Raw genomic sequence first — 25,578 nt, forward strand, 5'->3', positions numbered from 1 at the left:
GAAAGCCTTGGTATACAGTGTGATAACCCACGGCAGTGTAAAGCCTTGGTATACAGTGTGATAACCCACGGCAGTGTAAAGCCTTGGTATACAGTGTGATAACCCACGACAGTGTGAAGCCTTGGTATACAGTGTGATAACCCATGACAGTGTTAAGCCTTGGTACACAGTGCGATCACCCATGACAGTGTGAAGCCATGGTATACAGTGCGATAACCCATGACAGTGTAAAGCCTTGGTATACAGTGTGATAACCCATGACAGTGTAAAGCCTTGGTATACAGTGCGATAACCCACGACAGTGTTAAGCCTTGGTACACAGAGCAATCACCCATGACAGTGTGAGGCCTTGGTATACAGTGCGATAACCCACGACAGTGTAAAGCCTTGGTATACAGTGCGGTAACCCATGACAGTGTAAAGCCTTGGCACACAGAGCAATCACCCATGACAGTGTTAAGCCTTGGCACACAGAGCAATCACCGATGACAGTGTTAAGCCTTGGCACACATAGCAATCACCGATGACAGTGTTAAGCCTTGGCACACAGAGCAATCACCCATGACAGTGTTAAGCCTTGGCACACAGAGCAATCACCGATGACAGTGTTAAGCCTTGGTACACAGTGCGATCACCCATGCGTGTGAAGACTTGGTACACAGTGCGATAACCCGTGTCACTGTGAAGCCTTTGTGTCTTGACAGGTGTCGGCATCGGCATGGTGATGGTGTCATCCATCGTCTGCATCTACTACAACGTGGTCATCGCCTGGACCATCTACTACCTGTTCATGTCCTTCCGGGCCACGCTGCCCTGGAGCCACTGCAACAACGACTGGAACTCGGACCACTGTATGGACACGGGCAAACTGCTTGAGGCAGAACTGGCTGGCAATGCCACCAAGGACGCTGTGTCCGCGGCAGCCTTCAACGTGTCGTCGGGGGTGGAGGGGATGGTGGCCAATGCCACAGCGAGCGTGTACTCTGCCCTGACCAACACCACTGCTGCTGTTGTGGAAGGTGTTGTCAAGAAAACCTCTGCCAGCGAAGAGTTCTGGGAGTAAGTTCTGAGTGTGATGTTGCGCGTGCGTATGTGGTGATAATTGTGTGTGATGTGCGTGTGATGATAATGTGCGATGTATGTGTACCTGTTTGATGATAATTGTGTGTGTGATAAATATGTGATGATGATTGTGTGTGTGATAATAATATGTGTGTGTGTGATGATGATGTGCGTGATGCTATGTGTGTGCGATGAGGCTATGTGTGTTGATGTGAGTGAAGTGTGGTAATTTGAGTGATGTGTGGTGATGTGTGTGATGATGTGTGATGTGTAATAATGTGAGTGCTGTGTGATGTGTAATAATGTGAGTGCTGTGTTTATGCAGGAAGCATGTCCTGGAGCTGTCCCCGGGCATTGACAGCATGGGCAACCTGCGATGGCAGCTGCTGATCACACTGGCTGTGTCCTGGCTCTGTGTCTTCCTGTGTCTCTTCAAGGGCGTCAAGATCCTGGGCAAGGTCTGACACTGTGGCACTGTGTGGGTGTGCTGTCACTGTGTCGATGTGTGTTGACACGGTTCATTTCCATGATAATGTGTAGTGTGTGTGTACACCTGTTGACACTAAGCATTCCTAGTGTGTGTACACCTGTTGACACTACTCATTCCATGGTTGTGTGTAGTGTGTGTGTGTGTACACTGTTGAAACTACTCATTCCATGGTTGTGTGTAGTGTGTGTGTGTGTGTGTGCACCTGTTGACACTGTTCATTCCATGATAATGTATAGTGTGTTTGTACACCTGTTAACAGTTATATGCTTGTTGACTATTCATTCCATGGTGATGTATAGTGTGTGTACACTTGTTGACTATTCATTCCATGGTAATGTATAGTGTGTGTACACCTGTTGACACTGTTCATTCCATCATCATTTACGTTTTTTGATAGCCGGGTGCTTTTTGATGTTTGTGTCAGTGCTCTTTGAGGAAGGGGGTTGATGTCCCTGGAAAGTACTGTGCATGTTGTGGGTCTGAAATGCTAATATTTTTCTGATCTTTGAGGGGGGTTGTTGAAAATCATAGAAATGTTAATGTTCTGTGTCCAGGTGATGCACTTTGCCGCCCCCTTCCCCTACCTGGTGCTGCTGGTCCTGTTGATCCGAGGGGTCACCCTGCCTGGCGCCATCAACGGCATCAGCTTCTACATCATTCCACGCTGGGAGAAGCTTCTGGAGTTCCAGGTCAGTGGAGGGCTTTGCTCGGTGTTGGTGTCGTCATGCACACTGCTCTGTGGTTTCTGGAGTTGCAGGGAGGTTTGGCTGAGTTTGGATTGAAGTGAATTGCTGGTACTAAAACTAAAATGTTTTTGAATGCAAGCCTCTTTCAATCTTTTTAGCTGTTGTGTGCATATATTTGCACAATGCATATATTTGCACACACACATGCGCATGACACATGCACTCACACAGGCTTGCATGCTGCAAATGTACACTATACATACACATGTATGCTAGTGTAGGGGTGCGTTTCATGTCAAAAATGTACACGCACACATACACTCACATGTACTCACCCAGACAGACACACCACACAAGAAAGCCTGCCTACATGACAGTGTGTGAGAAATCAGCGTAGCGACGCGCTATCCCTGGGGAGAGCAGCCTGAACTTCACACAGAGAAATTGGTTGTGACAAAACCTTATGCCTTACCTTATACCTTATATGGTGGTATACAGGTGTGGGGGGACATGACAGTGATAAGTAAGGTAGAAAACAATGGTGTTCAGGTGTGGGGGGACATGACAGTGATAAGTAAGGTAGAAAACAATGGTGTACAGGTGTGGGGGGACATAGTGTGAGAAGTAAGGTAGAAAACGATGGTGTACAGGTGTGGGGGGACATGACAGTGATAAGTAAGGTAGAAAACGATGGTGTACAGGTGTGGGGGGACATGACAGTGATAAGTAAGGTAGAAAACAATGGTGTACAGGTGTGGGGGGACATAGTGTGAGAAGTAAGGTAGAAAACGATGGTGTACAGGTGTGGGGGGACATGACAGTGATAAGTAAGGTAGAAAACAATGGTGTACAGGTGTGGGGGGACATGACAGTGATAAGTAATGTAGAAAACAATGGTGTACAGGTGTGGGGGGACATGACAGTGATAAGTAAGGTAGAAAACGATGGTGTACAGGTGTGGGGGGGACGTGACAGTGATAAGTAAGGTAGAAAACAATGGTGTACAGGTGTGGGGGGACATGACAGTGATAAGTAAGGTAGAAAACAATGGTGTACAGGTGTGGGGGGACATGACAGTGATAAGTAAGGTAGAAAACAATGGTGTTCAGGTGGGGGGGGACGTGACAGTGATAAGTAAGGTAGAAAACAATGGTGTACAGGTGTGGGGGACGTGACAGTGATAAGTAAGGTAGAAAACAATGGTATACAGGTGTGGGGGGACATACTGTGAGATGTAAGGTAGAAAACAATGGTGTGCAGGTGTGGGGGGACATGACAGTGATAAGTAAGGTAGAAAACAATGGTGTACAGGTGTGGGGGACGTGACAGTGATAAGTAAGGTAGAAAACGATGGTGTTCAGGTGTGGGGGGACATGACAGTGATAAGTAAGGTAGAAAACGATGGTGTACAGGTGGGGGGGACATGACAGTGATAAGTAAGGTAGAAAACAGTGGTGTACAGGTGTGGGGGGACATGACAGTGATAAGTAAGGTAGAAAACAATGGTGTACAGGTGTGGGGGGACATAGTGTGAGAAGTAAGGTAGAAAACAATGGTGTACAGGTGTGGGGGGATGTGACAGTGATAAGTAAGGTAGAAAACGATGGTGTACAGGTGTGGGGGGACATAGTGTGAGATGTAATGTAGAAAACGATGGTGTTCAGGTGTGGGGGGACGTGACAGTGATAAGTAAGGTAGAAAACAATGGTGTTCAGGTGTGGGGGGACATAGTGTGAGATGTAATGTAGAAAACGATGGTGTTCAGGTGTGGGGGGACATGACAGTGATAAGTAAGGTAGAAAACGATGGTGTACAGGTGTGGGGGGACATGACAGTGATAAGTAAGGTAGAAAACAATGGTGTACAGGTGTGGGGGGACATGACAGTGATAAGTAAGGTAGAAAACGATGGTGTACAGGTGTGGGGGGACATGACAGTGATAAGTAAGGTAGAAAACGATGGTGTACAGGTGTGGGGGGACATAGTGTGAGATGTAATGTAGAAAACGATGGTGTTCAGGTGTGGGGGGACGTGACAGTGATAAGTAAGGTAGAAAACAATGGTGTTCAGGTGTGGGGGGACATAGTGTGAGATGTAATGTAGAAAACGATGGTGTTCAGGTGTGGGGGGACGTGACAGTGATAAGTAAGGTAGAAAACAATGGTGTTCAGGTGTGGGGGGACATAGTGTGAGATGTAATGTAGAAAACGATGGTGTTCAGGTGTGGGGGGACATAGTGTGAGAAGTAAGGTAGAAAACGATGGTGTACAGGTGTGGGGGGACATGACAGTGATAAGTAAGGTAGAAAACAATGGTGTTCAGGTGTGGGGGGACATGACAGTGATAAGTAAGGTAGAAAACAATGGTGTACAGGTGTGGGGGGACATGACAGTGATAAGTAAGGTAGAAAACAATGGTGTACAGGTGTGGGGGGACGTGACAGTGATAAGTAAGGTAGAAAACAGTGGTGTACAGGTGTGGGGGGGACATGACAGTGATAAGTAAGGTAGAAAACAATGGTGTTCAGGTGTGGGGGGACAAAGTGTGAGATGTTCAGGTGTGGGGGGACAAAGTGTGAGATGTAATGTAGAAAACGATGGTGTACAGGTGTGGGGAGATGCGGCCCTGCAGATCTTCTACTCGGTGGGCATGGCATGGGGCGGCATCATCACCATGGCCAGCTACAACAAGTTCAACAACAACGTCTACAGGTAGGCACTCCTCGCCTCTCACTGTCACCGAACATGATGTGGCTGTGTGTTGAACGTGATGTGGCTTTGTGTTGAGCATGATGTGGCTGTGTGTTGAACGTGATGTGGCTGTGTGTTGAACGTGATGTGGCTGTGTGTTGAACGTGATGTGGCTTTGTGTTGTGTTGAACGTGATGTGGCTGTGTGTTGAACGTGATGTGGCTGTGTGTTGAACGTGATGTGGCTTTGTGTTGAACATGATGTGGCTGTGTGTTGAACGTGATGTGGCTGTGTGTTGAGCGTGATGTGGCTTTGTGTTGAACATGATGTGGCTGTGTGTTGAATGTGATGTGGCTTTGTGTTGTGTTGAACGTGATGTGGCTGTGTGTTGAGCATGAAGTGGCTTTGTGTTGAACATGATGTGGCTGTGTGTTGAACATGATGTGGCTGTGTTGAACGTGATGTGGCTGTGTTGAACATGATGTGGCTGTGTGTTGAACATGATGTGGCTGTGTGTTGAGCATGAAGTGGCTTTGTGTTGAACGTGATGTGGCTGTGTGTTGAACGTGATGTGGCTTTGTGTTGAACGTGATGTGGCTTTGTGTTGAACGTGATGTGGCTGTGTGTTGAACGTGATGTGGCTGTGTGTTGAACGTGATGTGGCTTTGTGTTGAACATGATGTGGCTGTGTGTTGAACGTGATGTGGCTGTGTGTTGAACATGATGTGGCTGTGTGTTGAACGCGATGTGGCTTTGTGTTGAACATGATGTGGCTGTGTTGAACATGATGTGGCTTTGTGTTAAACATGATGTGGCTTTTGTTGATCATGATGTGACTGTGTGTTGAACATGATGTGGCTGTGTGTTGGTGGATGGACAGACAGTTTACAGTACTGTTGGACACGGAACATCATGTGGCTATGTGTTGAACATAATGTGGCTATGTGTTGAATGTGATGTGGCTATGTGTTGAATGTGATGTGGCTATATGTTGAATGTGATGTGGCTTTGTGTTGGTGGATGGACAGACAGTGACAGTACTGTTGGACATGGAACATGATGTGTCATTGTGTTGTTTATGAGGACTTTTCAGTCATTTTGTAGAAATGATAAAATTTCGGATGAAAGGTGCTTTTCATTGGTGATGAGAAAGAATGGATGTTTAGCACACATGCCTTGTGTCCCATCCTGGCAGGGACGCCATGATTGTTCCGCTCATCAACTGCGGCACCAGCATCTTCGCCGGCTTCGTCATCTTCTCCATCCTGGGATTCATGGCTCACGAGGCCAACAGCTCCGTCGACTCCATCGTCACACAGGGTGGGCATTCACTGTCCTTGTCTTGATTTTTATGTGTTATTATTTATTTCGTTAACTCATTCAACTCCTCGTACAATGATTACTTCCCTTGTGGACCAGATACGAGTATTGTCGTACCAACACGCTATTTTGATTTCGTTTATTCTTGCTTGGTACAGTTTGCATTTAAAACTGAACCATTTACAGATTCTGCAAGCATGAAAATGAAGCTTTGTTTGACTGATTGAATCAACAATTCTTCATCGATTTTCGCCATTTTAGTGAACTACGCTGCTTTTTCAGAAGTGGTCTCATGTAGTCCTGGTCCAGGGGAGTTGTAGCAGGTTTGTAGTTGTTGGGTAGAATGAGTTAACTGTAGATGTAGTGCAGCATATATGGATCAGTGTGCACTTTTTGACACTTGGTTTTAATTCTGTCCATAAGTAAAATAAAGTAAAGAACTTGAATCTTTTTGAGGTAGAGATGTCACCACAATTTCACAGTGTGATGCTGTGTTTAAAAAAAAAAATCTGTCCTTTGCCTGGCTTGAGAAAACATTTCACTTCATTATTTGTACAATTTGTATTTGCTCAAGGAAAGGAAACTGCCAAGCCATATTGAAATGCAGTAAAACGGAATTCATTTTTCTATGTCCAGCAGTCACCAGGAAGGAGGATGGAGATACTTCTCTGCCAATAATACAGTGTCCATGATGGTCTGGGCTTGGTTCCCGCTCATGTCCTTTCTCCCAAGTTTGACTGAAAAATCAAACTGAGCATCAGCCATTCGGCTGAGATGTTAAAACTGAGGTCTGGTGTGCAGCACGCGCTTGGTGCACTGAAAAAGAACCCACAGCAACAAAAGCGTTGTCCCTCTGACAAAATTCTGTAAAAGAAGTCCACTTTGATAGGTACACACACATGTGTGTGTGTACTCCAGACCTGATCAAGCACATAAGGTTATGCTGCTATCTGCCTTGCAGATATGGTTGAGTGTGTAAATGGATTTGTCCAAATGCAGTGTCACCTCCTTGAGGAACTGAAACAGCTGCTGCAAATCACCATATCTTCATTTTTTTTAAATGTTGAATTTTGTTTGTAGAATTTGTTTTTTTGTTGTGATATTTTTTAAATTTTTTAATAAAAATATGCAGATCCAGACTGGTATTCAGCTTGCTGATTCTTGAAAAGGAATTGCTTTTCCTTCTGAAGACATCAGATTTACATATACAGATTTTAAAAAAAAGAAAAAAGAAAGAATATAATGCCTAATCCAAAAGTTGTTTATTGACGTTAGAAGCAGAATATTTCAAATCATTATGCATTTGTTGTAAGGTTATTTGTTTAACGTATGGCAGGTCCAGGGTTGACGTTTGTGGCGTACCCAGAGGCAGTGTCCAAGCTGCCCATCTCTCCACTGTGGGCCGTCCTCTTTTTCCTCATGCTGTTCGTCATCGGTCTGGACAGCCAGGTAGGTGACCCTTCACCTTCCACTGACCTTAGGGCATGACCTTGACTTGGCCTTGAAACAGGTCAAGGTCAGGTGTTGGAAGTGAGTGTGCACAACTGCTGACCAACCTTATATTTCTGTCTGTTGTGGCAGGGCTGCGTGAGAGTGTTTGCTTGTAATCATGATTGTCTGTTGTGGTAAAGGTGTGTGAGAGATCCCACATGTAATCATGACTGTTGTGGTAAGGCCAGGTGAGAGATTCCACAGGTAATTATCATCTGGGGTTTGTGCATTGTGCTGCTTGATGAATGGAGCGCAGTTGCTTCTTTAGGTTTCAAATGTTAAATAATGTTTTTACTTCAGTGCCAGTTGGCCAGAGGAATAAATGTTGCTCTGATAAAATATGGTGGTAACCTTTCTTCGGAGTCGGGTCATAAATTTGATACTGATAAGAACATGTATATATTGATACAGAAGGAAGGGTGGAAATGTTTTATTGCATTTGAAGACAGATAAATCTGCATCTCTTGTTCTGTGAAGATTCTTCTGATGAAAAGATAAGTCCTATCTCACATAATATTTGTATGATAACAGAGAAAAAAAGAAAAAGAAAGGAGCTGACAGACCGGACTTCATTGGAGAAGAAAATGATTAATTTGCATGCACTGTAAGGCTGAAATCAGGTTAATTTGTGAAACTAAGTTTTGATCGCAATTTTTTTTTTATCAGAAAGAGATATCAGCAGCTGGACTCTGGTTATTAACTAAGTGTCTGTCTGTGTGTATCTCCATGTGTGTGTGTGTGTGTGAAAGAGAGAGAGAGAGAGATTAACTGAGAGGAAGGATGGATTTAGGGGATTCTGCTGGGAAGCAGTTGTGCGCATTGACTTCTGAAGCACCGAAAGGACACTTCCCACGAATTGCTGTGACCACAGAACTTAGAGGTAGTGCTTTCAGATTGCAGGACGTAGGACCGTGAAAACAGTGACTGTCTCCTTCTTTCTGGTACCACTGTCATCCTGAAGGAGGCAGGAGCACATTGGCTCACTTAAAGCTAACTGGTTTTACCGTGTGCACATTTCTAATGGCAAAACCTTGACTTAAACGTTCATGGAAGTTAACGCCTTTATTAATGGGGCAAATGGAGAAAAGTTGTGTAAAAAGTGATACACAAAGATGAACTGCATTGTTGTTGTTTTTCCAGTTGGAAGGATTGAATACTCTTGGTTGTGCATCAGTTGGTCATTCTCTTTCTGAAGACAACATGCAGGCAACAATTCTGACATGCATTTTGCTTCTGCTGTACAACATGTCTGATCACTGGGTTTTTTTTTTTATCTTTTGAACTGATGCAGAACAACAAGAGGAGGTTGAAATTGGGAAACACTTTGATTGGAAAGTGAAAGGTTTGCCATAAATGTGCCGATCAAAGTGAAAATATCTCACAACTATCCCTAGTTAGAGGTCAGAGCAATTCCTTTGTGTGTGTGCTTTTAAGTTCATGGTCAGGTTTGAAGTATTTGTTTAAATTGTGTTTTTGTTTGATATAATGTTTTTAGCAAACAGAATTTCCTTTCATTCTAAGATAGAAAAAAAACAAACTGTTGGGTGGGGTGTGCATAGCGTGATCTTAATTGTGCAGGTTATAACTGATAGGCAATCCATGCACATAGTGTGATCTTAATTGTGCAAGTTATAACTGATAGGCAATCCATGCATATAGCATGATCTTAATTGTGCAGGTTATAACTGATAGGCAATCCATGCACATAGCGTGATCTTAATTGTGCAGGTTATAAGTGATAGGCAATCCATGCTTGTGCACTAGCACACAGACATGCACATTCTCTTTTTCCCTCTCACTCTCTACCTCACTTCTCTCTGTTTCACCCCCACTCTCTTAAGAGCTCTCGATCACACACACACACACACACACACACACCAACACAAATATGTATCTTATATATTGATTTGTTTATAGGTGTTTTTTGTGGGTCTTTTATGATTGTGTCAATGCAGACAATGTACTTTGTATTGTGAAGGATTAACAGAATATTTTTTGAAAAAGCAGTTAATGTGTTTAAAGAGATGTATTACAATGTTTAGACACTACACTGGATTAAAGCCATGCATGACTGCTTTTTGTTCCAAATATTGTTATTGAACTGTTCTGGCTTCACATGTACTCAAGAATCAATCCTGCTTTTGTCTGTCATGAAAACCAGAAATGTTGATGTGATTCATGTTTGTTGAATTTTGCAAGATTGTCTAAATCAGTGTATTAAAATATCCTTTATGTGTACAGATTAGTTTAAGAAGAGAATGGATTTTGAAATATTAATTTCAGAAGTAAATGGATTATTATTGATTCTGCAAATGGCATTAATTTTTTTTGAGAGGGCAAAATGAAGAGTGCTTTCGCTGAGTTGTCGCCTTGGTGAGTATTTGAATGTGTGTAATGGGAGACATATTGAGAATGCAAGAGTGTTTGATTACATAAATATACAGTGTGCAATTCTTGTTAGCATCTTCTGATTGAAGAATTTCCAATTTAAATATCAAAGTATGAATTGAACATTTTTACATGGGAGGTAAAAGGCAAGGCAATAGAATCTGCTATGAGCAGCCCACAGTTAACGTCATGTCTTGCAGAGGTTGGTTTTCCTGTTTCTTCTTTCCACCTATTGTTACTTTTGACAAGTTTTGACACAAACATCTTGTTCACATGTTGGAGATGTGCCAAACCATTAACAAAAAAAAATCAAGTTTTCACGAATGTAAAATCAGATACTGTTTACAGGATGATGGTTATAGAACTGGTCACAGTTAAAAGTGTTATTAAAGGCCATCAGAAAGGAGAAGCTGTACCACTGCACAACTTTTTGTGTTTTAAGTGGAGTGATGGCCTAGAGGTAACGCGTCCGCCTAGGAAGCGAGAGAATCTGAGCTTCTGGTTCAAATCACGGCTCAGCCGCCGATATTTTCTCCCCCTCCACTAGGCCTGGAGTGGTGGTCTGGACGCTAGTCATTTGGATGAGATGATAAACCGAGGTCCCGTGTGCAGCATGCACTTAGCGCACGTAAAAGAACCCACGGCAACAAAAGTGTTGTTCCAGGCAAAATTATGTAGAAAAATCCACTTCGATAGGAAAAACAAATAAAACTGCACACAGGAAAAAATACAAAAAAATGGGTGGTGCTGTAGTGTAGCGATGTGCTCTCCCAGGGGAGAGCAGCCCGAATTTCACACAGAGAAATCTGTTGTGATAAATACGAAAACATTGGAAAGATGGTGATTAGTGGAATAAGATCTGGTTAATTTTCATTTTCAGTACTTTGAAAAACTTAAAGCTGATTTCGTATTTCACACTTGTAAGGAGTAACACCTCAGTTAAGAGATTACTTCTGGTTTGTATTTCCAGTGTTTGATGATCACGCCAAAGAGTATGCACTTCACCAAGTCAGATGCCTCAGATTTTTACAGGTGGTGTCTACATATGTTATAAAGTCTAAAATGAATATGTGGCTTATCCGGATTTTTGTTGTTGTTGATGTTTTCAGTTCTTTAACGTTCACGGCTGCTTCAGCTCATCTGTCCAGTGACCTTACTCCCTAATGTTCCATCACCTCCTCATTAACCCTTTCGCTGCCAGGAAAATAAGATTAAAGTGAAATCTATTTCCCAGGGTTTTTTATCACAAAAAACGTATAAATTTTCAAAAAATTTTATGCTCTTTGTTATTGGAGAAAGACCCATAAAAGTATATATTTTCTGAAAGGTAAATGAATAAAGACTACAAAAGAAATGTTTTCCCATTTTATATATTTTTAGGGACATGCTGTTGTTTTGAAATCAGTGGGGGTTTTTGTCACATTTTCAACTTGTTCATTACAAACATTAGGTAATTTGCTCTGAAATATCATATTTTCTGGACAAATGGATATCTGCACACACAAAATCATACTAGAACAACCACAACAATTTTTTTTTAAAAGAGACAGATACACAATGCATTGTGACTTCTCCAAGTGATAATATGGATATGAGGCCACGCCCCCTCAGTCTCCACCCCCCTCCTCTTTACCCCTCTCACATGGTCACTTTCTCCAGTTCTCATCAGACCGTGTTGGCTGAGTGCCAAGAAAATCGCTCACACTGTGTCCTGTTAATAATTCGGTCACTTTCTGTTGCCTGCTACATCTGTACAGCTGGCATCACTCACCGATAGTCGTGTCTTGGCCACTGTCTTGATTGTTCCCTTTATTTTCTATCAAATGTCCTATAAATGTTTATCACTGTCTTCTTCAAATTTATGCTTCAAATCTTTCTGAGAATCAGCTAAAGAAAGCAATCTTGGTTGATTTAGTTCGCCACAATCGCATGTCTTGAGCACGGCATCAGTCTGACATTTTGTTGAGCGAGCGAGAAGAGGAGTCAGGCAAACCTGTGGCAGTAACCCAACCAAAACGTTCAAACAAAGGACTGCCTCATGAAGTAGATGGTGTTTGTAGCTATGAATAGAATGAAGAAAGATTCCCCAAGCTAAAGCTGCCGGTAGTTTTGTCACGGAACTGAATGCAAACCAGGGAAAAGTCTGAATATTTCGATGAGTTATCTCGTCATTGTGGCAGCGAAGCGTACGTGCTTGCGCTGGCGAGTTATCTCGTCATATAGGCAGCCTAGGGGTTAATGGTTGGGTCTTCATAGCAGGTTCTACTGTCCTTGCATGAAGCACAGGCAATTTGATAGTGTTGCTGTGTAAAGGGACACATTTCAAAGGACGGTTAAAATGGTGGGGTTCTTTGGGAGACGTGCATGATATATTCAGGATGTCCACATTTTGTTGGTTGTTTGGCAGTGACAGATGAAATGTTATTTTCCCAAAGTGCTTAAGGGTTGTCATGATAAATAGTTGGTAATGCTCATTGTGTGTGTTTTTTCTCACTTGGTTTGCAAGGACAAGGAAGTGGATGACTGATGTTCGTCGCATGGTTGACCACCAAGGGCGAGTGCAGTGTACATCTGTTGTTATTCCTTTAGAATTTTTAAGCATAATTTCATTTAACCTTCCTTTTTTTCTTTTTTTTCCCCCCCTTAGTCGACAAGTTTGTTTATCATGAAACCATTGCTCTCTTGTTTTGTGTTGCTGTGTGTTGTGATGTTAAGATTTTCTGCACAAAGTTCTTTGTGTGGTGATGTCTATAACACTGTCTGCACAAAGCTCTTTGTGCGGTGATGTCTATAACACTGTCTGCACAAAGCACTTTGTGCGGTGATGTCTATAACACTGTCTACACAAAGTTCTTTGTATGGTGATGTCTGTAACAGTCTGCACAAAGCTCTTTGTGCGGTGATGTCTATAACACTATCTGCACAAAGCTCTTTGTGTGGCGATGTCTATAACAGTCTGCAGAAAGTTCTTTGTGTGGTGATGTCTGTATCATTATATGTGCCCAAAGTTCTTTGTGTAACAGGATTAGGGAGGCAATGTACCATACTTATCCAAATTCCTGTCATGGCCGCCTGCCTGGAACTGCTACTGGCTGCAAATTGACTTGATCAACTGACAAGCAAAACTGTTAAAAAAAGCAGAAACAAATGCATGAAAAAAAAATCCGATTATTCAATAATCCAGCAATGCGCTGTTGACTCCGTTCTGAATAGAATTAAAATGTAGTAAGGCTTGATATAAGTTTCTTCAGAACCTGTTGTGTCTTTCTTCAGCTGTTGGTGCTCTGTCAGTGTGGAGAAAGGGAACTGAAAAGTATTCCAGGAGTACTTTGCTGTGTATAACGTACAGCAGGAACTTCTCACTCAGAAAATTGTTCACCTGCACCAACTGTGGGCAGTTGTCTGCCAAAGGACATGGAAGACTACTGTGGCCAAAGAAAAAACCTCCAGTTACCAGTCATACTTCTTTCCCAGAAATTGCAAGTTTTGACTGAGATGTTAATCTCGCATGATTTTCACAAGGCTTTTCTGAGATCAAGGTACTTTTTTTTCCGCCCTTTTTTTTTCTTTTTTTTTAATCGAATAAAAACTGTATCACTGTATGAAGGCGGCCTTCCAGTTCCAGTTATGCCTTTCTATTGCCATAATGCCTTGCAAAACTCTTCATTGGATGTGCACTATGGCACTGAAGGGATTTTACCTGGAACAGGGTGAAATAACACAAAGAACTTTCTTCTGAACTGTCAACTTTTTTTCATTCTGTTTATTTATTGTTATACACAATATTTTCAGTTCTATGGAAATTGAGTCATTCATAAACCAGTTCCTTGCCAAATTTAGGGCCATTGTCACTCAGGCAATAAGGAAGTTTAAAAAGAAAAAGAAATTATGTATAAAAAAAAAGAAAAGAAAAGAAATGAACATATTTTGAAACACGCATCAATCTCTCTGGAGAAATTTGAAATTCTTAAACCCAAATGTGGCTGACCTTATTTAGAAATTTGAAAAGGGGCGCTAAAAGAATTTCAGTTTTTCAGTCCGCAGTGATGACATGGCACTGAATCTGGCACTGGGCTGTCCATGCAGTTTTCCCTCCATGTACATTAAATTAAAACTGATGTTCACAATTTTAATACCATGCAGTGTCATATGAATAAGGACGTTTTCGTGCAAGAAAATGTTTAATGTGTCGCTTTGGAGATGGAACTTTTCTGCATACTAAGAAGGAAAAAGACAACTTGAATTATTCACATGACAGGCATGTAAAGAAGATGGTTGGTGGAGAGTTGATGAAGTTGCTAGGGGTGCGGGTGTGTGATGAATTTTCTCCAGAAGACCAGTTTTAGACAGGACACAGACATGGAAAGGGCAGCATGGTGCATGGGTGTGGTGTCTACCCTGTCATTGTGTCCACCCTGTCTTTGTGTCAGTCAGGGTTTGTGTGCTGGTGTGTTTAGACAGCTGTGTGCTGGTGTTTATTTGATTGTGGAGAGTAGATATGCGTCACCCTAACAACCCTGTGTGTCCATAGGTATAGTATTTAAGTGATTGTGGAGAGTAGGTAATGTCACCCTAACAACCCTGTGTCCATAGGTATAGTATTTAAGTGATTGTGGAGAGTAGGTACATGTCACTCTAACAACCCTGTGTCCATAGGTATAGCATTTATGTGATTGTGGAGGGTAGACACATGTCACCCTAGCAACCTTGTGTCCATAGGTATAGATTGTAGAGGGTAGATACATGTCACCCTAACAACCCTGTGTCCTTAGGTATAGTATTTATGTGATTGTGGAGAGTAGATACATGTCACCCTAACAACCCTGTGTCCATAGGTACAGCATTTATGTGATTGTGGAGAGTAGATACATGTCACCCTAACAACCCTGTGTCCATAGGTATAGATGGTAGAGGGTAGATACATGTCACCCTAACAACCCTGTGTGTCCATAGGTGTAGATTGTAGAGGGTAGATATGCGTCACCCTAACAACCCTGTGTGTCCATAGGTATAGTATTTATGTGATTGTGGAGAGTAGATACATGTCACCCTAACAACCCTATGTCCATAGGTATAGTATTTATGTGATTGTGTCCATAGGTATAGTATTTATGTGATTGTGGAGAGTAGATACATGTCACCCTAACAACCCTGTGTCCATAGATGTAGTATTTATGTAATACGCGTCACTCTAACAACCCTTTGTGTCCTTATTTATGTGATTGTGGAGAGTAGATACATGTCACTCTAACAACCCTGTGTCCTTAGGTATAGTATTTATGTGATTGCGGAGAGCAGATACATGTCACCCTAAGAACCCTGTGTCTTTAAGTATAGTATTTATGTGATTGCGGAGAGCAGATACATGTCACCCTAAGAACCCCGTGTCTTTAGGTATAGTATTTATGTGATTGCAGAGAGTAGATACATGTCACCCTAAGAACCCCGTGTCTTTAGGTATAGTATTTATGTGATTGCGGAGAGCAGATACATGTCACCCTAAGAACCCCGTGTCTTTAGGTATAGTATTTATGTGATTGCGGAGAGCAGATACATGTCACCCTAAGAACCCTGTGTCTTTAGGTATAGTATTTATGTGATTGCGGAGAGCAGATATTTACATGTCGCCCTAGCAGCACAATAAAAAAATTACACGATGTGCATCCTTCTCTGCCTGACATTGAACAGTGATTGAAAACAGTTGTTGGAACTGCATTTGATTTAATCTTTTTGAAGCTTCCTGCTTGAATGCAGTTTGAAAGACACTCCAAAAAGTGATCAGTCATGTTACGTTGGAGCATTGGTCAGATATAGGCAGAACAAAGTGCTTGGGTATTGGGCCAGTGTTGTTGTTTTTTTTTTTTTAATATTCACTGACTTGTGGTGTTCTTGGGGATTTTTTTGTTTATTTCAGGACAGTCTGATATGGATTTTACAAACTCCAGAATCACTTGCCTTCTCTAAGATTGAAAGTGTGAAATGATCTGGCGTGGAGGAATGGGTACCGTGTCCCAGGAATCAGACCACGTTCAGGATTTTCTCTGCTCCCTCCTCTGCTTTGCTTGTCCAGTGCACCTCCTGTTTAAGGCATGCATGGCAGAAGTCCAGAAATTAGGGCTGACTGTATTTCCAGGACAGCATGTACACATTAAGAGAGATAGATGGCGAAGATGGCTGTTTACTGTTGTCACATGCTAGCATGTTTTGTTTTGTAAAGCACACCTGTTGATGCTGCCCTTTCACAGTCCTGTGTTCGCCAAGAAATTGGACATAGATGAGAGAAAGTCTGTATTCAAAGAATTATGCAGCATGTGGAAACTGGCAAGGCATCATACAGGATTTTGTGCAGGAACAAAAAACATGTTTATGCAGGAATTTGAACATCAATACAAAAAATACATTTTCTTGCATGTATTTAGGATGTGGCTACAACTCACAGGTTGTTAATCCATGTCACTTACTGTTAAGTTGTATTTCTTGTAGCTACAACTACTTTGTTTTTTGGTTTTTTTTTAACCTATAATCTCTGTTCTGTTGTTTTTCTCCTCCAGCTTGCCAATCATTGGCCATTGTGTGGGTGCTGTCAGTGACTGAGGTGCGTTGTGTGTTGCAGTTTGGGATGTTTGAGACGATGCTGAGTGGGCTCATCGACGAGTTCCCCGAGAAGCTGAGGCACAGGAAGACGTTGGTGACTGCTGGGGCCTGCTTCTTTGAGTTCCTGCTGGGTCTGCCCAGCATTTGCCAGGGCGGCATCTACGTGCTGCAGATCATGGACTGGTACTGCGCCAGCTTCTCCCTCATGCTGATCTCCCTTAATGAGTGTGTCGCCATCGCCTGGGTCTATGGTACGTGGGAACTGGTCTCTGTGCAGGGCTGGCTGTCTGATGGTGTTGACAGACATATCTCTATACATGGCTATATACTTGTGAATAGACCTCTGTACATGGTTGCTCTGTACTTGTTGACAAACACATCTTTACACATTGTTACATGGTTGTAAACTTGTGTTGACACACAAGTCTATACATGGCTGTATATTTGTGAACACATCTCTGTACATGGTTACATACCAGTGTTTCCTCATATTTTGGTTTTATCTTTGTTTTCTGCATTCCCCTCTATCTCTCCCCATTTTCCATGGCTTTCAATTTGTCCATTTAAGTTTTAGTAAAGTAAATGTGAAGGAAAGTGATGTAAACATCGTTTTCATGCTTGCCACCCTCCTCTAATTCCCCCAACAAATGTTGATATTGTGAGATCCAAAATTTAGGAGTTTGTGTGCCTGGATGCTGCTGAAATGTTGCATCTTTAAACAGTGTTTGCCACAGAAACCAGTCTGTGTCCTCAAATATTACAAGGTAACTGGTTGTAATTGTGCACTTCATGAAGTTCATACTTGTATTTTGTTTGTTTTGCCACCTTATTTTTAACTGAAGTGAAAACCAGAAACATGCACAGATTCTTTTGCAGTACAGGTATACCTAGATCAACATTCAGATTTATAGTTTCGTAAGTGCAGATGTGTGCAAGCTGCGTGAGGCTTGATCATTGTGTTTGTGAACAACACTGAAGTGAAAATTGGTGGATTTGTTGGCATGTTTTACACATTGTCACTGTGTGTTGACAGGTTTGGATCGGTTTTTCAAGGACATTGCTCTGATGATTGGCTTTGAGCCACACCGCATCTTCTGGACAGCCATGTGGAAGTACATCACACCGGCCGCCATCCTGGTGAGTCCTGACATCGGCATTGTCCTCTCTGTCTGTCTGTCTGTCTGCTGTCAGTCTTGAAATGACGTGTTCTCTGTCTGTCAGTTGTCAGTCATGAAATGGCTTGTCCTGTCTGCCTGTTGTCAGTCATGAAATGGCTTGTCCTGTCTGTCTGTTGTCAGTCATGAAATGGCTTGTCCTCTGTCTGTTGTCAGTCATGAAATGGCTTGTCCTGTCTGTTGTCAGTCATGAAATGGCTTGTCCTCTGTCTGTTGTCAGTCATGAAATGGCTTGTCCTGTCTGTTGTCAGTCATGAAATGGCTTGTCCTGTCTGTTGTCAGTCATGAAATGGCTTGTCCTGTCTGCCTGTTGTCAGTCATGAAATGGCTTGTCATGTTTCTGTTGTCAGTCATGAAATGGCTTGTCCTGTCTGCCTGTTGTCAGTCATGAAATGGCTTGTCCTGTCTGCCTGTTGTCAGTCATGAAATGGCTTGTCCTCTGTCTGTTGTCAGTCATGAAATGGCTTGTCCTGTCTGTTGTCAGTCATGAAATGGCTTGTCCTGTCTGCCTGTTGTCAGTCATGAAATGGCTTGTCCTGTCTGTTGTCTGTCATGAAATGGCTTGTCCTGTCTGTTGCCAGTCATGAAATGGCTTGTCCTGTCTGTCTGTTGTCAGTCATGAAATGGCTTGTCCTGTCTGTCTGTTGTCAGTCATGAAATGGCTTGTCCTCTGTCTGTTGTCAGTCATGAAATGGCTTGTCCTGTCTGTCTGTTGTCAGTCATGAAATGGCTTGTCATGTTTCTGTCTGTTGTCAGTCATGAAATGGCTTGTCCTGTCTGTTGTCAGTCATGAAATGGCTTGTCCTGTCTGCCTGTTGTCAGTCATGAAATGGCTTGTCCTGTCTGCCTGTTGTCAGTCATGAAATGGCTTGTCCTGTCTGCCTGTTGTCAGTCATGAAATGGCTTGTCATGTTTCTGTCTGTTGTCAGTCATGAAATGGCTTGTCCTGTCTGTTGTCAGTCATAAATGGAACAGTGATAAAGATTTTCAGGGTTGAGAAGAGAGGTTCAAAATGTACTGGCAGGATGGGTTTCTTTGGAGAATGCTGAATGGAGCGTTTAGTAGGAGAAAGAATGTTTGAGGGAGAATGTCACAGGAGGTTGATTAGCAGTCATTTACTGCGCTCCGACTCTTCACAATGCATATGTTCATCTAAGTAAACCTGTCACAAACATTAGACAAATACTGAGGATGGGGTTCCAAATGCATTTATCTTGGCCCACAGCACACTGAACTGGGGGTAGGAGTTGGTCATGGGTTGAAATGTCTTGACACTGCTGGGGCTCGAACCCACGGCCTCCCAGTTGTCTCATTCAGTGATGCAAACCACTTTGCCATGGCAGCTGGTCACTGGACAATTGTTCATTTGCTATCCTGTGAATGGTAGATTGTGAAAATGGTGTGCCGTTTCAATTCATCTGTCTGTTCAGTGTGTAGTAAAAGGTGTGTAGTAAAAGGTATGAGGTGTGCTGTTTAACTTCATCGGGCTTTTCTGTGTGTAGTAAAGGTATGAGGTGTGTTGTTTCAGTTCTTCTGGCTTTTCAGTGTGTAGTAAAGGTATGAGGTGGTTGTTTCAGTTCATCTGGCTGTTCTGTGTGTAGTAAAGGTATAACGTGTGCTGTTTCAGTTCTAGCTGTTCAGTGTGTAGTAAAGGTATGAGGCGTGTTGTTTCAGTTCTTCTAGCTGTTCAGTGTGTAGTAAAGGTATGAGGTGTGTAGTAAAAAAAAAAAAAAGTATGAGGTGTGTTGTTACGATTCTTCTAGCTGTTCAGTGTGTAGTAAAGGTATGAGGCGTGTAGTAAAAGGTATGAGGTGTGTTGTTTCAGTTCATCTGGCTGTTCAGCGTGGTGACACTGGGCCCAGTGACGTACGGAGACTACCACTACCCTGAGTGGGCCATCGCCATGGGCTGGAGCATCGGCGTCTGCTCCATCATCCCCATCCCCGCATACGCTATCTACAAGGTGTGCTCCACCGAGGGACCATTGTTCCAGGTAATGTGGCTCCTTGCTTGGAAAGCTATTCAGCACTGCTCCAGGCAGATGACAGTTGTGAGAGACACTTTGGTTGGCGTGCAGATTTTTTTCATTGCTGATGTCACACTGTTGAGTTCTGGTGTGTGTGTGTGAAGAGAGGATGATGTGTGTTACAATGGTGTGTGTGTGTGTACAGTGTGTGACGTGTGTGTACAATGGTGTGTGTAACATGTGTGCATAAATGGTAATGTGTGTATAAATGGTGGTGTGTGATGTGTTTGTGTACGATGGTGTGTGTGTTATGTGATGTGTGTGTGTACAGTGGCATGTGTGACGTGTGTGTGTACAATGGTGTGTGTGATATGTGTGTACAGAGGATGATGTGTGATATGTGTGTACAGAGGATGATGTGTGTGTGTGTACAGTGACGTGTGTGTGTTCAGTGGCTTGTGTGATGTGTGTACAATGGTGTGTTTGATGTGTGCGTACAGTGGTGTGTGTGATGTGTGTGTACAGTGGTGTGTGTGTGTACAGTGGTGTGTGTGACGTGTGTGTACAATGGTGTGTGTGACGTGTGTGTACAATGGTGTGTGTGACGTGTGTACAGAGGATCCGGTTCCTGATGAAACCATCCCCGGAGTGGGGTCCACGTCTGGCGGAGGACCGGAAGCGATACTACGCCTGCAGGGGCATTGAGGACCCGGACGCCATTGTCGCCCTCACCGAGAAACCCTCCACCTCTCCCTCCCCCATCTACAAACCCAGCTCCATCGAACAGAGCACGCTGCCCAAGTCACAGGTGTGACCTGAACGCTGGTTGAATGGAGGTACCGGGCGTGCAGAGTACTGAACTGTCGGGGGATGAAACGTCGCTTCATCCACACATCCATCCATTATTATAACACTCAGAAAAAGCTGCTTTTGTATAAAGACAACAACAACCAAAAAATACTGTTGATAATTTTACACCTTTTGTTGACTCTGCTTGAATGACTGTTGACAAACCTTCACATCAGCTGCTGATGACAGTTGGGATGGGGTCTGAATGGCCCTGTCCTCAGTGTAAGGGAATGGTATGATGAGGGCTGTAGGGCCCAATCCCCAGTATAAGGGAAATGGTATGAGGACAGCACCATGAGAGCTGATGACCCAGGGTTTGTGAAGCCACAGGTTGGAGAGAGATGGATCATTGATGGGACGGGAGGCCTTCACCACAAACCACAGCCACACGTCGGGAAGTGCTTCACAGGTGTACAGTTTTTTCCTGATGGAAATTGACGGAGGAAGTGGAGACAAACAATGGTGTGCACATGGTACATGCTGCATGAGAGGCTGAGTGTTGAGGTGGAGAACTGTGTAATCGTGTTGCAGTGGGTGATGAGCAGGCTGATGGACCCAGCTTTCTGACACGGGATGTGGGTCAGACCAGCCAGCCTCTTTCACCTGACTTCACACCTCACTGGACGTAGATAAACTGAAGGACCTTGCCTGGACGTAGACAGACTGAAGGACCTCACCTGGACGTAGACAGACTGAAGGACCTCACCTGGACGTAGACATAGACTGAAGGACCTCACCTGGACGTAGACAGACTGAAGGACCTCACCTGGATGTAGACATAGACTGAAGGACCTCACCTGGACAGACTGAAGGGTGTGGAAGTTGGTGAGGTCTCCCTTCAGGGACACCCTCCCTACACTTGATGCTGCCCTTCGTTGGGAGCATGTCCTGGACTGCTCTTCGGGGCCAACTTCACTGCTGTCTTGTTTGTTTGGTTTTTTTTTTTTTTTTTTTTTTTTTTTTTTTTTTTTTTTTTCCAAAACAGCATCTTTAATGAGGAAAGTGTTGATGTTCAATTCCATACAGGTCTGCCTGAGGAAGAAGACAGTAGTCAGGTCGCTAGCATGTTAAAGGACAATACATTGTTTACCTGGTCCCTTACTGTCACCTGGTCCCTTAACTGTCCCTAACTGTTCACACAGTCCCTTACTGTTTACATACTATCTTACTTTTACTGTACCTTACTGTTTAACAGGTCCCTTACTTTTAACTGTCCCAAACTGTTAAACGCAGTCCCTTACTGTTTACCTGGTCCTTTACTTTTAACTGTCTCCTGAGTTTACCTGGTTCTTTCTAGACTGTCTTAGGCACAGGTGTATTATGGGGGTTGTATATTCAGTGCTGTATCATTAGGTTTGGGGAGACTAAACACTTACTTGTACTGATGGATTGGATTGGATACAGAGCAAGCCTTTCTGCTTTGCATTGGCCAGTTCTTATGTTTTTCTGACAATGACGTGCTCAACATTTACAGGTGAGATTGGAGACGACGCTTATTGCTGATACTGCCATTTAAAAAGTTGCCTTGTTGTCAAATAGCTCATGAAATACATGTGTATCAACCTAAATTCCTATCAGCTGCAGCATCTGACTTGATACTCAGTCATGCAAAGAGCTTCCATTCTTTGGAGGGGGGGGGGGGGGAAGAGACATGGCTTTCCCCATCCCCTCAGGCATATAATTTTGACACGAAGAATGTAACTTTGAAAAAAAGTTATGAATAAAGCAGTGTAGGATCCAGCCTTGAGAAAACACCAAGTAAAAGGGACATGTTGACTGTAGTAGGGGTGAGACGATAGTGAGGAAAGTGACAGAGACAGGTGCGTCGTACCTTCTGGACACAACCAGCTTGCAGTCCTCTTGCCCAGTTGATGGAGTGAAAGGCTGGTGTCTCTGCCACACTGCAGCATTGATAGGCTAGTCCTATCAGAAATAGGTGGTGTTATTCTTTGCAAGTACTGGTGAACCACATTTGAAATAGAATGAATTGACGTTTGGAAATTCTGGATAGTTCAGCTTGATAGTATTGAGAAGTGACACATTTTTGGTGTCAAAAATGAATTCTGTGGCAATACTCAGTCATCACAGGGTCATGACTATGTTAGCCAGGGAAGTCTACCAGTGTATGAGTTAACCAGTTTGAATTGTGTTATACATTGTGATATGCTTGAGCTGAGGCTAGCATTGTATCTATGGATGTCTTGCTAAGGAACTGTCATGGGGGGGAACTTGGAACATAACGATGTGGACATCTTGCAAAGGAATTGTTATGGGGAACCACTTTATCAACTGGGCTTTTTGTACTGAGCTGAAGTTACAATGGGTATTTTCCTCAAATGTGTTTTGAGTAGGTTTTGCATTTGGTGCATGATGAAATGTAATGTTTTAGTGATGCATAATAGCACAGGTTCAGCTGTTAACAACAGGTAGTTTACTTTTCAGTTGTATTTCTTGGTGGAGTGTGCTGGCAGGTTTAGTAGACGTGAACTTGAAATGGCAGGGAGGGGGTCTTTGAAAAACATGAAGGGCAGGGAGTGGGGTGTCAAATTTTGAGCCAGTTACATGCCTTTTGTCTTCATGCACTGGACATTTTCACTTCTGCAGATCTGATTAAAGACATATATTGCAGATGGGATGCAAATGATCCCAAGTTTTCAGCATTGCTGCATTGGTTCAGCATTGGCCATCGTGATTTTTGGCTCTTTTTTATTTTTTATTTTATTGTGGTCAGATACTGAATGCTTTCCCCATGTGCTCATCCGAATCAGAAAAATACCCCCAATACTGCAGTGCCTTTAAATCTGAGAAATGTAATGTTTGCAAAGCATCTTTTATGATTCTTGGTGCTTAATTTTGTGTTGAATGGAAAATCAAATTATTTTTTTAATGGTCGATTTTTATTTGTCAGATAAATACACACAACTATTTGGAGGTCCTGTAATCTGCTGGGTCTGATGTTTTTGGAACATGGCTGGAGAATCCATGCAGGTCACTGCAATGGGTGCAGGACGCCGACAATGGATTGACCACACAGACTCTGTACATACTGCTGCCACACACATTATAGCATTTATTTTCACTTTGGTATACCTTTTCAATCTGTTTTTGGTTTTCGCTTCCACTGCACATAAGCAATAAAATAATTATAATAAAGATGAAGTGGTATGTAGCAGGAAGCCAAGTGCAAAGTAAATTGAAAAACCGACTGTACATGTCCTGACTGGTTAGAAGGGTAAATGTTGGGTTGAGTACAACATGTTTCTGGCACATATTCTGGGATTTGCTGTACTGAAGCTGTTGTAAGCCAACACATCTTGTTTGGCTTTTTTGGAAACAAACCCATGTTAGATTTTTGTTCAGATTTCTATTGAAGCGTGCATTATTACTTGTAGCTGAAAGGTGTATATTGATTTTATTTGAAATTGTTACTGTTGATTGCAAATTAAATGAATAAACATTGACATTCATACTTCTGTGTTAGAGTCTTATTGTTGTGCCAGAGATGATTTATCAGTGGATGTTCTGTCCAGCTCCATTTCCTACCTTACTTTGCTGTTACCTGTGCTCTTCCCGACACCCAACCCATTAATAACTCCACTCCTCCATACAACACCGCTCTGACAGTTCACTTATTACAACATCCCCTTTCTGTCGACTTTTCTTTACAGTGCAACCCATTTTATAACAACACTTTTTAAAAAAAAATCATCCCCTTTGACAACCGTTCCTTACATCTTATCCCCTTTTTAAGTTCGACTCTTTTTAACACATTAATTTTCTGACATTGCAACTTTTCCTTACAGTATAAAAGCTTTCTGACAACTTACCCCTTCCTTAATACACATTGTATTGTAAAGCCACTCTTCTTCACACATGTTCCCTTCTATATCTCTCCTGTTCCTTAAAAGTGAGCCATTCTTAAGCTTACAACAACCCCTGTATTCACTGACTGAAATCTGTACCCTTCTGTACAGGGTATCCCCTTAACACCGCTACTCTTCCTTACAGTGCATCCTCTGTTACAACTCTACTCTTCCTTACAGTGCGTTCTATGTTACAGCTCTACACTTCCTTACACTGCATCCCCTGTTACAACTCTACACTTCCTTACACTGCATCCCCTGTTACAACTCTACTCTTCCTTACACTGCATCCCCTATTACAACTCTACTCTTCCTTACAGTGTATCCCCATGTTATGTACAACTCTACTCTTCCTTACAGTGCATCCCCTGTTACAACTCTACTCTTCCATACACTGCATCCCCTGTTACAGCTCTACACTTCCTTACAGTGCATCCCCTGTTACAACTCTACTTCCTTACAGTGCATCCCATGTTACAACTCTACTCTTCCTTACAGTGCATCCCCTGTTACAACTCTACTCTTCCTTACAGTGCATCCCCTGTTACAACTCTACTCTTCCTTACAGTGCATCCCCTGTTACAACTCTACTCTTCCTTACAGTGTATCCCCTGTTACAACTCTACTCTTCCTTACAGTGCATCCCCTGTTACAGCTCTACACTTCCTTACACTGCATCCCATGTTACAACTCTACTCTTCCTTACAGTGCATCCCATGTTATGTACAACTCTACTCTTCCTTACAGTGCATCCCCTGTTACAACTCTACTCTTCCTTACAGTGCATCCCCTGTTACAACTCTACTCTTCCTTACAGTGCATCCCAAGTTAGAACTCTACTCTTCCTTACAGTGCATCCCCTGTTACAACTCTACTCTTCCTAACAGTGTATCCCCTGTTACAACTCTACTCTTCCTTACAGTGCATCCCCTGTTACAACTCTACTCTTCCTTACAGTGCATCCCCTGTTACAACTCTACTCTTCCTTACAGTGCATCCCCTGT

At 42.8% G+C, this 25,578-nt stretch overlaps 1 protein-coding gene across 5 annotated transcripts in view; it reads left to right on the top strand.

Annotated features, from left to right (window-relative positions):
- LOC143284111 (sodium- and chloride-dependent glycine transporter 1-like) overlaps window positions 1-24,180 on the top strand; it is a 73,620-nt gene extending 49,440 nt beyond the window's left edge. For all 5 annotated transcript variants that reach the window (XM_076590763.1, XM_076590764.1, XM_076590761.1 and 2 more), the window contains exons 4-13: window positions 705-1,059; window positions 1,388-1,520; window positions 2,107-2,241; window positions 4,846-4,949; window positions 6,124-6,248; window positions 7,585-7,697; window positions 16,741-16,972; window positions 17,755-17,858; window positions 19,722-19,889; window positions 20,479-24,180. In XM_076590763.1, coding sequence (XP_076446878.1) covers window positions 705-1,059; window positions 1,388-1,520; window positions 2,107-2,241; window positions 4,846-4,949; window positions 6,124-6,248; window positions 7,585-7,697; window positions 16,741-16,972; window positions 17,755-17,858; window positions 19,722-19,889; window positions 20,479-20,676 — 1,667 coding nt within the window. In that variant the 3' untranslated portion in view covers window positions 20,677-24,180. The remainder of the gene's footprint in view (window positions 1-704; window positions 1,060-1,387; window positions 1,521-2,106; window positions 2,242-4,845; window positions 4,950-6,123; window positions 6,249-7,584; window positions 7,698-16,740; window positions 16,973-17,754; window positions 17,859-19,721; window positions 19,890-20,478) is intronic.
- Window positions 24,181-25,578: the final 1,398 nt, after the last annotated feature.

Source organism: Babylonia areolata, chromosome 7 (genome assembly GCF_041734735.1).
Source record: "Babylonia areolata isolate BAREFJ2019XMU chromosome 7, ASM4173473v1, whole genome shotgun sequence".
NCBI lineage: Eukaryota > Metazoa > Mollusca > Gastropoda > Neogastropoda > Buccinidae > Babylonia > Babylonia areolata.